This window comes from Argentina anserina, chromosome 3 (assembly GCF_933775445.1).
Source record: "Argentina anserina chromosome 3, drPotAnse1.1, whole genome shotgun sequence".
Lineage (NCBI taxonomy): Eukaryota > Viridiplantae > Streptophyta > Magnoliopsida > Rosales > Rosaceae > Argentina > Argentina anserina.
Genome location: NC_065874.1, coordinates 23,868,661 through 23,881,229, shown reverse-complemented (window position 1 = coordinate 23,881,229; position 12,569 = coordinate 23,868,661). Strand labels below are relative to the sequence as shown.

At 35.9% G+C, this 12,569-nt stretch overlaps 3 protein-coding genes across 3 annotated transcripts; all 3 read left to right on the top strand.

Annotated features, from left to right (window-relative positions):
- Positions 1–296: 296 nt before the first annotated feature.
- On the top strand, positions 297–4,859 carry LOC126786069 (uncharacterized). The gene is made up of 3 exons (XM_050511774.1): positions 297–400; positions 4,265–4,470; positions 4,575–4,859. Exons 2-3 carry the CDS (start codon positions 4,309–4,311, stop codon positions 4,707–4,709), a joined length of 297 nt encoding a protein of 98 aa, XP_050367731.1. The 5' UTR covers positions 297–400; positions 4,265–4,308; the 3' UTR covers positions 4,710–4,859.
- A 3,941-nt stretch (positions 4,860–8,800) lies between these two features.
- Positions 8,801–10,932, top strand: LOC126786070 (uncharacterized). Its single transcript, XM_050511776.1, has 3 exons — positions 8,801–8,917; positions 10,288–10,444; positions 10,537–10,932. The coding sequence occupies exons 2-3, from the start codon at positions 10,289–10,291 to the stop codon at positions 10,582–10,584; spliced, it is 204 nt and encodes a 67-aa protein (XP_050367733.1). The 5' UTR covers positions 8,801–8,917; position 10,288; the 3' UTR covers positions 10,585–10,932.
- Positions 10,905–12,390, top strand: LOC126787289 (protein TIC 214-like). The gene is made up of 6 exons (XM_050513199.1): positions 10,905–10,946; positions 11,382–11,597; positions 11,723–11,756; positions 11,812–11,880; positions 11,917–11,952; positions 12,017–12,390. The coding sequence occupies exons 1-6, from the start codon at positions 10,905–10,907 to the stop codon at positions 12,388–12,390; spliced, it is 771 nt and encodes a 256-aa protein (XP_050369156.1).
- The last annotated feature ends 179 nt before the right edge of the window (positions 12,391–12,569 follow it).

Sequence of the window (12,569 nt, the reverse complement as noted above, 5' to 3'; positions counted from 1 at the left end):
GATAGATTCACATCTCTGTAATAGATTAGGATTTCGAATCCTACGGGATTCAGGTGATGTAATGCCTATATATATATGTCCCAATATTATTCAATAATACACAATTATTTCATCCTGAAACATAAATTTCATTTCTAAAAAATATTGGTGGATAATTTCAAGGAAAATTAAGTAAAAGGGACCTTTAAAAGGTAAAAAATAGCCCTTGAGAAAAAGGTAAAAAACGTTTTTACCCTGTAAGAAAGGTAAAATCGGAGCCGAAATTATAAACCTGAGGGTTTACCCTTCAGTTCCTCACAGTGTGAGTCGCCCATTTCCATTAAACTCATTCGCTCCCTGACGGCCAAAGCCTCCTCTCTCAACTCCGACGTCACTCAAACAGCTTGCAAATTCTCTACAGGTATGCTTCTGATTTTATCAAATCGTCTTCTCCGCGGTATGGAAATTTAGCGATATTCAAACACGGGAAATATCAATTACTAGTGATTGGCTGATCTGAGCTTTGATTTTATGTGCTACTTTTTCAGTCTCCAATTTGGGGGTTTTCAATAGTATTAATAGCAATTGCACAACTGGTGATTAGATTTGTGAGATCTTAATTCTTTAAACCCTAGTGGTTGGTGTTATGGTTTAAGAGTTGTGGGGGGAATGAGCACCATTGAAGTTTTAGCCATAGATTGAATAGTGTTATTGTAAATAATGGATGTTGTCAAAGAAATTGCATTGATCGTTGAATGTAGAATTCTGTTGTGAGTTACGAGTATTATATCATCATAAACATCTCCCTAGTCTTTCACTGCAGATTAGAGTATGCACATCCATCTATTTGTTAACCAATTAATGTGGTTATCTTTTAATGTTCAATTTTTGAGCAATTTATTCAAAAGAATGACTACCTTTACTAAATTGGGTTTGGCAATCAATGTCATGAAAACGTGAACTGTGATGCAATAGAAGTGAAATTCCAGACAGGGAAAAAGAGAACTTTGGCTTAATTTGTCTCTAGTTTTGCAGTTCCTATTTGTTTTTGTTTTTACTTTATGTTGAACTATTGGTGACTTGAGGACTGTTTAGATTCAAAGTGTGTGGGCAGAAGGGTAAGTGGTTCCTATCAAGAGATAGATTTTTTTCTTTCATGGGAGGGGTATAAGAAATTGATATAACCTTTCATTCTCGGTTTCTCCTGACTTAGTAGTTCTAAGGGAAGAAAGAGAGCGGTAGGATGTTCAGCTATGGTACTGTAAGAGGGTGATGGTGATCTCTGGTGTTGAATTATTGTTGTCTTTTATTTTCAGAGAAGGAAAGCAGATCTTTGGTTTTGTATGCCATTTTTCTCCTTTCTGTTTCGTCTTTTTAAGAATTGTTGGTTCTTTAAATTATAGAAATAACTGTTGGTTATGGTTTATGTTATAAGTGAGTTCTTAGATATATGTATAGGTTATCAAAGTCTGAATGCCCATTGAAAGGGAACAACAGTACAAGTCGATTACTATAATTATTGTGTGCGATCTCCCTATTGGGAACTTGGCTTGTGATGGACTAACTAATGGATCCGCATCTGTCATTGAATGATTCAATGATATATACATATCATTCAATTTAGATTACCAGATTTTCCCCAAATTCTAACCCTAAAATCTGAATTGATTCAATTGAAATCCTTACATTGGATTTGAGTAGGATGACAGAGAGAATGGAGAGCTCACAGGGACTTGATTGCCGATTCTTTTCAGAGCTAAGAATTAAGGAGAGAAAAGACAAAGAGAGTGGAGAAGGGAGAACTTGCACATAGAAGTGTCGAACTCAAAGTCTTGGACTCCCCCTTTTTTTTATTGTTTTCTTTGTTTGGTAAAGAGCAATTGCGCTAGGCTCTCGGGTGGGCTTGAGTTCACCTTAGTGTGGACTTAGCTTCACTTATATATATATATACGGGGCTTTTTAGGTAAGGAGGCCCTTATCTTAGCTTAAGGTACGGATTTCCATTTTTGACCAACTTTTCGATCGAGTTTTCACATCTCCACCGTCCAACATCTAGGCTATAACGTATAGATCATCTCCACATAATTTCACCCGATTCCATCACCATTAAGGTACTCATAACTTCGATTTTCTACTCAAAATATGAACGGTTCAGGTTCGGCAAATTCAATCCGTCCATTGGTTTTGATTAGTTTGATACCTTAACGATCATGAAATCGGCTGAAATTTTGTGACGATGATCTATACATTATAACCTAGATATTAGACGGTGGAGATGTAAAAACTCGATCGAAAAATTGATAAAAAATGGAAATCCGTACCTTAGCTTAAGGTAAGGATCTCCTTACCTGAAAACCCTTGTATATATAATTATATATATATATATTAGTAATAGTATATATATTTTTTGCTCTAAGACTTTAGGAGGGACTTGACTCCCCCCAACCTCCATGCTGCATCCGCGCCTGCATGCTCCTGTATTACTAAATCTGAGCATGATTGTACATTCAAATCTGTACAATTATGGACAGTGAAATTTGCACTCAGGAATTGTAATCTACACTCACTTAAACCTCAACATTTTTATTTGGCCTGGTCATGTTGCTTTACACAATGCCCTCAAATATTTACCTACTTTTACTATTTTGACGGCTTCACTTTTATCTCGCTCTCTCGCCAGAATTCATTTAATCATTTACACCCATTTCATTAAATTCCGGTTTCATTATTTTCATCAGTACCTCTTTATAAGAAAGGGAGAGTTCTATGTGTTAAAGACTACTTGAGCAGCGAGCAGGATCAACATATATGTATATACGTGAATTATTTTTCACATGACGATGTTGATGGTAATCATGAAGAGGTGGAAGAGATGATTAAAAGGACCGCAGAGGGAATACATTGAAACATTTGAGCATTCATATTCCAAAATGTTTTACAATCTTGACTGGAATTTCAGCGTAAATATTTTAGCTTCCTATCGTACATTTCAAAATCGAGTCTCTAGCATCCTAGATTGCCTTTCCGGGCAAGAGAAAGTATGTGTTTCTTCTTGGCCTGATAGCAGGAAAATCTTTAGAGGTGATTCTTTTTGACAATCTCCACCCATTTTCATCATGCAGAACTTTATTAAATTTACTGTAACAACATTATTGAAATACATAGTACAGATGGTGTAACTTAGCCCGTGGAATTGTAAGAAAGAACTTGATTTCTTGTCTATCTCATTAGTAACTCCTTAGAGCACCTGAAACAAGACATAACATAATTATGCATGCTAGCAATGTTATATTTAATCAAAGTGAGCCTTCTGGCTCTTCTGTTTATAGAACATTTTTTTTTATCAAGTAGGCAACTGATTGAGTTCCACAAGCAAAAGCATTATGTTTTTTTTTTTCACAATTTTTTTTAGATTGAAGAGCCGATTTGCTACCCTAAATTTTGGTAACTTGCCAATTTGCCACCATAAGTATCATGTTTGCACATTCGCTACTTTGTGTTTCTGAAACAAGAATATCTGCTACTGCTTTGTGATATTAATTTGTCTATTCCCCATAGCAAATGTATTAATTTGTCTACCATAAGATCATGAAACCAACTTTCTCATATGTTTCTTGTACATAATCTCAGGATTGTATAATATCTTTGTTTTTAAGAGTGTTTGCTGTCATTGAATGACCTCAACTACAATTGCACAACACATAACTCTCATTGTTTCTTGAAATATAAATGTAGTTACCATGTTAGAATTCGTTTGAAGCTTCAAGTTTCAGTATAATATTCTCTCTTTTTTTTAGAAGAAGTTTCAGTATAATATTCTAAAACCATATGTTAAATGAAAGTGAAATTGAGTTGGTGGAGGAAAAACACTGATAGGGCCACTATCATTACTTGTTGAACTACACTAGTTCCACTTAATACAGTAATAACAAAGTTGTAGTTTTCCTTGGGTACTGAGCTTAGGTAAACCTCTCTCTCTGTTATTGGATTCTAAGAGTCATTGCTGGATTTAGGGGATCGTATTTCACAATCATCGTTGTACAATCTGCTCTTCCTTTTTTTCTGTTTTTCGGTACAAGTTAAATTTTATCTTCAGTGAACTTATATTGTATTTTCGTATAAGAATTTCAACCAAAATGACAGGGGAGTGTGAATTGCCTCTCCTTGGACCTTAGGAGTTTGCAACCGGAGCACATGTCATCTATATTGTGTATTTTTTCGGTTACATGGTGTAGACTGTTTTCTGTTTTGAACTCATACTAAGTTTGATTATATGTTGATGCAGGACGGTACTAAGGCCGGTCAGTGTACAAGTTTTTGTTGAGGAAGATGAAGACAGTGGTGGGAATGGTGGTTTCCAATAAAATGCAGAAGTCAGTGGTTGTGGCGGTGGATAGGCTATTCCATCACAAGCTGTACAACCGATACGTTAAGCGGACATCCAAGTTCATGGCTCACAATGAGAAAGATGATTGCGACATTGGAGACCGAGTATGTCCTCTATAGTGCATTGAAATTTTTTTTTTTGACAAAGTTCTGAACAAAATTGCTTTGTATGTGATTTTTTTTTTTTGAAATTTTAATAATTTCTTAAGGTTCGGTTGGAGCCTTCACGCCCTTTGAGCAAACGTAAGCATTGGATTGTTGCTGAAATTCTCACCAAAGCACGCATCTATCAGCATCCTTCACCATCTGTTTCAGCTGCAGCTCCAGTTCAGTCTAATTTTTAAGGTTTTGCTTCCATAAGTGCTTTAATATTCATTGTTTGAACAGCATTATTGTCCTTTTTTTTTTCTTGTTCGTTCACTCATGTCTTGGTGTATTTGTATCAGAGTCCATAGACCATTTACTGTAACTATTGATATACCAAATTTTTCCAACTCCTGATTATATGCTGGATTCCCACTGATGAAGGCAACAAGCTGATTTTCTGGCTGTATCTCTAAAATCAGAAAGAACGTACATCTTGTCAAAGCTATTATATCATCATAAACATCTCCCTAGTCTTTCACTGCAGATTAGAGTATGCACATCCATATCTTTGTTAACCAATTAATGTGGTTATCTTTTAATGTTCAATTTTTGAGCAATTTATTCAAAAGAATGACTACCTTTACTAAATTGGGTGGCAATCAGTGTCATGAAAACGTGAACTGTGATGCAATAGAAGTGAAATTCCAGACAGGGAAAAGAGAACTTTGGCTTAATTTGTCTCTAGTTTTGCAGTTCCTATTTGTTTTTGTTTTTACTTTATGTTGAACTAGTGGTGACTTGAGGACTGTTTAGATTCAAAGTGTGTGGGCAGAAGGGTAAGTGGTTCCTATCAAGAGATAGATTTTTTTTCTTTCTTGGGAGGGGTATAAGAAATTGATATAACCTGTCATTCTCGGTTTCTCCTGACTTAGTAGTTCTAAGGGAAGAAAAAGAGCGGTAGGGTGTTCAGCTGTGGTACTGTAAGAGGGTGATTGGTGATCTCTGGTGTTGAATTATTGATGTCTTTTATCTTCAGAGAAGGAAAGCAGATCTTTGGTTTTGTGTGCCATTTTTCTCCTTTCTGTTTCGCCTTTTTAATAACTGTTGGTTCTTTAAATTATAGAAATAACTGTTGGTTATGGTTTATGTGGTAAGTGAGTTCTTAGATATATGTATAGGTTATCAAAGTCTGAATGCCCATTGAAAGGGATCAGCAGTACAAGTCGATTACTATAATTCTTGGGTGCGATCTCCCTGTTGGGAACTTGGCTTGGAAATTTAAATGAAATTTTTAGGCCTCCCTCCATTGTTCTCGAGTTGGTTGTTCCAATTAGTTAGCTCCCCATCCCCAAGTTCCATGCTCCTGTATTACTAGGACTCGTGTCGGAGGAGTTTTGAGCGTGAGCTACCACTCATGCAGCGGCAAGGGAGAAGCAAGCCGAACCTCTGATCGACCTGGGCACATAATTTTTTTTAATCTGAGCATGATTGTACATTCAGATCTGTACAATTTTGGACAGTGCAATTTGCACTCCGGAATTGTAATCTACACTCACTTAAACCTCAACATTTTTATTTGGTCTGATCATGTTGTTTTACATAATGCCCTCAAATATATACCTACTTTTACTATTTTGACGGCTTCACTTTATCTCGCTCTCTCGCCAGAATTCATTTAATCATTTACACCCGTTTCATTAAATTCCGGTTTCATCATTTTCATCAGTACCTCTTTATAACGAAGGGAGAGTTCTATGAGTTAAAGACTACTTGATCAGCGAGCTGGATCAACATATATGTATATACGTGAATTATTTTTCACATGACGATGTTGATGGTAATCATGAAGAGGCGGAAGAGATGATTAATAGGACTGCAGAGGGAATACATGGAAACATTTGAGCATTCATATTCCAAAATGTTTTACAATCTCGACTGGAATTTCAGTGTAAATATTTTAGCTTCCTATCGTACATTTCAAAATCGAGTCTCTAGCATCCTAGATTGGCTTCCGGGCAAGAGAAAATATGTGTTTCTTCTTGGCCTGATAGCAGGAAAATCTAGGGGTGGGCATAAAAAACGGAAATCTCGATCCCGTCCCGTTTCATAATAATGGGATGGGACGTGAGACGAATAATTTTTATCCCGTTTCGTCCCGTCCCACCTTTAATGAACACTTAAAAATTCTTATCTATTTGTATTAAAATGAAACTAATTTATGTTCTTAATAACCTAAAATTATATCAACTCAAATAATAATGGTAAATTATAATATTTTGAACATAATATGCATTTTTTTGTTAAAATTTCATTATTGAATGTTACTTTGTTAATGAAAAAAGTAAAACTATAGTTTTTTTAAACTTCCTAGGAAGGTGAAATTTGTCCCGTCCCGTCCCGATTCCGTCCTGTCTCAACTGGGATTAATCCCGAGTGAGATGTATTCTTAAAAATCCTCGTCCCGTCATGATCCCGTCCCGATTCAAAAGAGTAGGATGAGACGTGGGATGAGACTCGTCTCGTCCCGTGCCCACCCCTAGGAAAATCTTTAGAGATGATTCTTTTTGACAATCTCCACCCATTTTCATCATGCATAACTTTATTGAAATACATAGTACAGAATGGTGTAACTTAGCACGAGTAATTGTAAGAAAGAACTTGATTTCTTGTCTATCTCATTAGTAACTCCTTAGAGCACCTGAAACAATACATAACATAATTATGCATGCTAGCAATGTTATATTTAATCAAAGTGAGCCTTCTGGCTCTTATATTTATAGAACATGTTTTTTTATCAAGTAGACAACTGATTGAGTTCCACAAGCAAAAGCATTATGTTTTTTTTTTCACAATTGTTTTTAGACTGAAGAGCCGATTTGCTACCCTAAATTTTGGTAACTTGCCAATTTGCCACCATAAGTAGCATGTTTGCACATTCGCTACTTTGTGTTTCCGAAACAAGAATATTTGCTACTGCTTTGTGATATTAATTTGTCTATTCCCCATAGCAAATGTATAGATTTTATTTTGAAAACTCTAGAAAAATAATTTGATTAAATTTGTAAAATGATGCCAACGTCTTTCATGTTTAGATATCATAACCATTCGCTGTCAGTAATAATTCAAATCCAACAATTGAAACTGATGCCTACATAATCAGATATATAATGTTCAAAACTATAAGCATGTTGCAAAATGACAAACATAAAATATAGGGTAACCAAGTCGACAAGTTTCAAAAAAAGATAAAGAGTAAAAATAAAAATTACAAATAGGGTAACAAATTTACATTTAAGGTAAAAATTAGGGTCGTAAATTGTATATCTTTTAAAAAGAGTTAATTTCGTTATCGGTACCCAAACTATTGTGACAAAGTAAATGTAGTACCCCAACTCTAAGTTGTACCAATGTAGTACCCAAACTTGTAATTCGCTCTCAACGAAGGGTCCGAACTCAATTTCTGTTACGGCTTCGTTATTTCGGTCACGTGTCCCGCACGTGACCACAAAAAAAATTTCAATATATGTACCCAAATTCTTGTGGCAAAATCAATGTAGTACCCAAACTTCGAATTGTACCAATGTAGTACCCAAACTCGTTTTTCTCCATCCACGAGGGGTCTGAAGCCAATTTCTATCACAACTCCATCTTCTGGGTCATGTGTCATAATTTCTTGTTTTTTTCTCATTTTCTTTTCATTCTTCTTTACTCTCACTCCTTACACATTGTATTTCAGAGCTCAGATTTTGAGACAAACTGTGGTGGTGAGGTGGTGTTGGTGGTGAAGGAGGAGGCGGTGGGGATGAGATGAGGTGGAGCTTCTCGATGCCACACTGTGGTGGTGAGGTGTCCGGAGGATAATGAGAATGGGTTGGTGTTTTGCCCAATTTGTAAGTTGTTTCTTAATTCTAGATATTTACTGTAAGTGTTTTTTATTTAGGGCCTTAGAACCCACATAGAGTCATTTAGGTAAATACCATTTTTATTTTGATCCATAAGACGAAACCGTGACGTAAATTAGCCTCAGACCCTTCATTGATAGTGAAAGACGAGTTTGAGTACTACATTGGTACAACTCAGAGTTTGGGTACTACATTGACCTTACCACAAGAGTTTGGGTACCGTTGTTGATTTTTTTTTGTAGTCACGTGCAAGACACGTGACCGAGATAACGGAGCCGTAACGAAAATTAGGTTCAGACCCTTCGTTGATAGTGAATTATAAGTTTGAGTACTACATTAACCTTCCCACAATAGTTTGGGTACCGATTGTTAACTTCTTGCTATTAAAAAACAATGATTAAATTGTTGATGGGATGACATGGCAAAATTATACGTGCGTTGTGGAGCAATATTAAGGACGCAGTCGCGGTAGATTTTCCCTTGTCATATTTTCTATCCGCAGTAGCAGCGTCAAAGGTTTCCCATCCCCGACTGCTTGATTCTCCGATCACTCCCAATTTTACGTAAGCTTTCTTCCTCCGCCGGTTCTCTAATTTGCTTGTCGAATCGCATATCCCACCCATCGGTTTCGGTTGATTACTCAGATCTAGGGTTTGTTCATGCCAATTGGTTTATTCTTATCAATCCTGAGACTGGGTTTCGTAACGCATAGTTGTATTTCGTTCTGATGTTGATCAATTTGTATTTATGGATTCGCTTGATTTTCGGTAATCTTATTGGTTGGATTAATTCAATTTTTGATTGGTTGATTGTGGATTGAGTGGTATGGACTGAAGCTCGAGCTTCAGTTGGGTTTGACTATTTTGAGCTGGGTAATATGGAGGAAATATTGAATCTGAAAGAGTTAAGGCACTCTTGGTTTAATGCACATAAGGGCATAATCCATCGTCTATGAAATTGGCTTAAGATGGTTTTTATGGAAGTCTTGTAATACTCATGCATAGGATTTGCGGCCCTAGCTTATCGATTTCTGAGATTGTTACTTGCGATTGACTGTAATTGTTAGGTTTAGCGCATAGGATTTGAAAGAGATCAGTGGGTTTAATGTCAGAATATCGTCTTAGGTTGGCGTTGTTGGCACATTTCTGCGGCAACTTAGTATTTGTCCTTACTTTCTCGTAAGCTTACTTTATCCACTGAAAAATTGGGCACATGAGATCTATCCTTCTATTTTTGAGTGACATCTTTGTAAGACTGCTTTCGAAATGAGATTTTCTGCATTACTGATACTGTTGGTAAGTGTTTATTTTGGGAAGTAGATCATGAAACTATCTTTCTCATATGTTTATTGTACATAATCTCAGGATTTTATAAGATCTTTGTTTTTAAGAGTGTTTGCTGTCATTGAATGACCTCAACTACAATTGCGCAACACATAACTCTCATTGTTTCTTGAAATATAAATGTAATTACCATGTTAGGAATTCGTTTGAAGCTTCAAGTTTCAGTATAATATTCTCTCTCTTTTTTTTAGAAGAAGTCTCAGTTTAATACAGTAATAACAAAGTTGTAGTTTTCCTTGGGTACTGAGCTTAGGTAAACCTCTCTCTCCGTTATTGGATTAAGAGTCATTGCTGGATTTAGGGAATCATATTTCACAATTATCGTTGTACAATCTGCTCTTCCGTTTTTTTTTTCTATACAAGTTAAATTTTATCTTCAGTGAACTTATATTGTATTTTCGTATAAGAATTTCAACCAAAATGACAGGGGAGTGTGAATTGCCTCTCCTTGGACCTTAGGAGTTTGCAACCGGAGCACATGTCATCTATATTGTGTATTTTTTTCCAAGTTTTTTTTTTTAGAAAATGTTTTGTAGTTTTCCTGTTATGTTATGTTTAACTTGTAACACAGGTTTTAACTTGTAACACAGGATGTCAGAAGCCCCATTCAGACCACGCGAGCAACTGGCGGAGAAGCAGAAGCTTTTCCAAAGCATCCACAAGCACACATATCTCAAGGGCCCATTTGATAAGATCACATCTGTGGCCATTCCAGCTGCTTTAGCTGCTACTTCTTTGTTTCTTATTGTAAGTGTTCAGATTATGCAATCTATCTATGGAAGTTCAATCTTCTCTGTTCTATCACCATCAAATTGTATATGTCTCCTCATTTTATGCAGGGACGAGGTATCTACAACATGTCACATGGGATTGGGAAGAAAGAATGAGGCAGCATTGACAAATGACGACATAGCTGGAAATCGGAGTTCCAAAATACAAGTTCTTCCAGACTAGAGAGTGTTTGTTTTTCTGATTGCTTCCTATAATAATTGCTTAGTAGCAGATTCTTTGCCACCAACGAAAGTTGGATTTTTTTTTATTTAAATTTTAAAATTACTGTTAAAGTTATGTTTGGTTATAAATACTGCATTTTGATGCAACATGGTTGAACATTGGTTGTGATTCTCAACATGCTTCCTGTATTTTACTGGACAAGGATTACGGCAACTCTGTATGTCCTAGTACCTGACCCGGTTCTTTAATCTGAATGGGATGTATGTCTAGTTACTTGCTTACACTGTTTGAGTGGGTATGAATAACCTGTTATTGCATGAATGCAACATGAGTATGCCTGTTTTGCATAATTTTTATTCATGGACCATTAGTGGATAAAACAATCCCGAAAATCGAGACTGATGTTGCAATATTCATATTTGTCTTACAGTTCTGACCAAAGTCTGATGCGTAGGGGTCTATTTTGTATTGAGAGAATTGTATTAACCTTGACATCAATTGTCTGTAAGACCATTCTTAAGGGGAGTCAATCACTTGTAACTTTTAGTCTATCACTTCTCTTTTTGGTCTCTATTATATCTTTTTAGTTGCTGGCTGTGAAGTAGGTAAAACCCTTTTGGCTTGAGACAATAGATTGACTATGCAATGATCAAAACTCCCAAGTCGTGAAATTGAATCTACAATTGCTGGTCTATACAACTACATCGGCTATCAGGCCTGATACCTGAAGAAAGTATCAGCAACAACCGGTTTTATTACGGGACAGCTCATGATGTTCATATCGATCTATTATGCGCCTCTGCATCTAGCATTGGGTAGACCTCATACAATAACTGTCTTAGCTCTACCGTATCTTTTGTTTCATTTCTTCTGGAACAATCACAAAAACTTTTTTGATTATGGATCTACTACCAGAAATTCAATGCGTAATCTTAGCATTCAATGTTTATTCCTGAATAATCTCATTTTTCAATTATTCAACCATTTCATTTTACCAAGTTCAATGTTAGTCAGATTAGTCAACATTTATATGTTTCGATGCAACAACAAGATGTCATTTGTAACAAGTAGTTTTGTTGGTTGGTTAATTGGTCACATTTTATTCATGAAATGGGTTGGATTGGTATTAGGCTGGATACAACAAAATAATTCTATTAGATCTAATGTACTTATTAGATCGAATAAGTACCTTGTGTCAGAATTGAGAAATTCTATGGCTCGAATCTTTAGTATTCTCTTATTTATTACCTGTGTCTACTATTTAGGCAGAATACCGTCACCTATTGTTACTAAGAAACTGAAAAAAAAACCCCAGAAACGGAAGAAAGGGGGGGGGAAGTGAGGAAGAAACAGATGTACAAATAGAAACAACTTCCGAAACGAAGGGGACTAAACAGGAACAAGAGGGATCCACCACAGAAGATCCTTCCCTTTCTCTTTTTTCGGAAGAAAAGGAGGATCCGGACAAAATCGATGAAACGGAAGAGATCGGAGTGAATGGAAAGGAAAAAACAAAGGATGAATTCGACTTTAAAGAGACACGCTATAAAAATAGACCCGTTTTTGAAACTTATTATCTGGATGGGAATCAAGAACAAGAAAATTCGAAGTTACAAATATTTAAAGAAAAAAAGGATCTCTTCCAATTTGAAAAACCGGTTATAACTATTCTTTTCGACCCTAAACGATGGAAACGTCCCTTACGCTATATAAAAAAAATCGATTTGAAAATGCTGTAAGAACTGAAACGTCACAATATTATTTTTATACATGTCAAAGTGATGGAAACGAAAGAATAGCTTTTACGTACCCCCCAGTTTGGCAACTTTTTTGGAAATGATGCAAAGAAAAACATCTATGTTCCCAAAGGAAAAAGTCTCCTCTAATTCTAATGAATTTTATAATCAGTGGAGTTATA

What these genes read in the sequence shown, in the direction of transcription:
- LOC126786070 (XM_050511776.1), top strand. Translation starts at nt 10,289, where the DNA reads ATGTCAGAAGCCCCATTCAGACCACGCGAGCAACTGGCGGAGAAGCAG. An exon ending in CTACTTCTTTGTTTCTTATT is followed by an intron (nt 10,445 to 10,536) that starts GTAAGTGTTCAG and finishes CATTTTATGCAG; the next exon opens with GGACGAGGTATCTACAACAT.
- LOC126786069 (XM_050511774.1), top strand. Translation starts at nt 4,309, where the DNA reads ATGAAGACAGTGGTGGGAATGGTGGTTTCCAATAAAATGCAGAAGTCA. An exon ending in ATTGCGACATTGGAGACCGA is followed by an intron (nt 4,471 to 4,574) that starts GTATGTCCTCTA and finishes TAATTTCTTAAG; the next exon opens with GTTCGGTTGGAGCCTTCACG.
- LOC126787289 (XM_050513199.1), top strand. Translation starts at nt 10,905, where the DNA reads ATGGGATGTATGTCTAGTTACTTGCTTACACTGTTTGAGTGG. An exon ending in GTAATCTTAGCATTCAATGT is followed by an intron (nt 11,598 to 11,722) that starts TTATTCCTGAAT and finishes TGTAACAAGTAG; the next exon opens with TTTTGTTGGTTGGTTAATTG. An exon ending in TTCTATGGCTCGAATCTTTA is followed by an intron (nt 11,881 to 11,916) that starts GTATTCTCTTAT and finishes TCTACTATTTAG; the next exon opens with GCAGAATACCGTCACCTATT.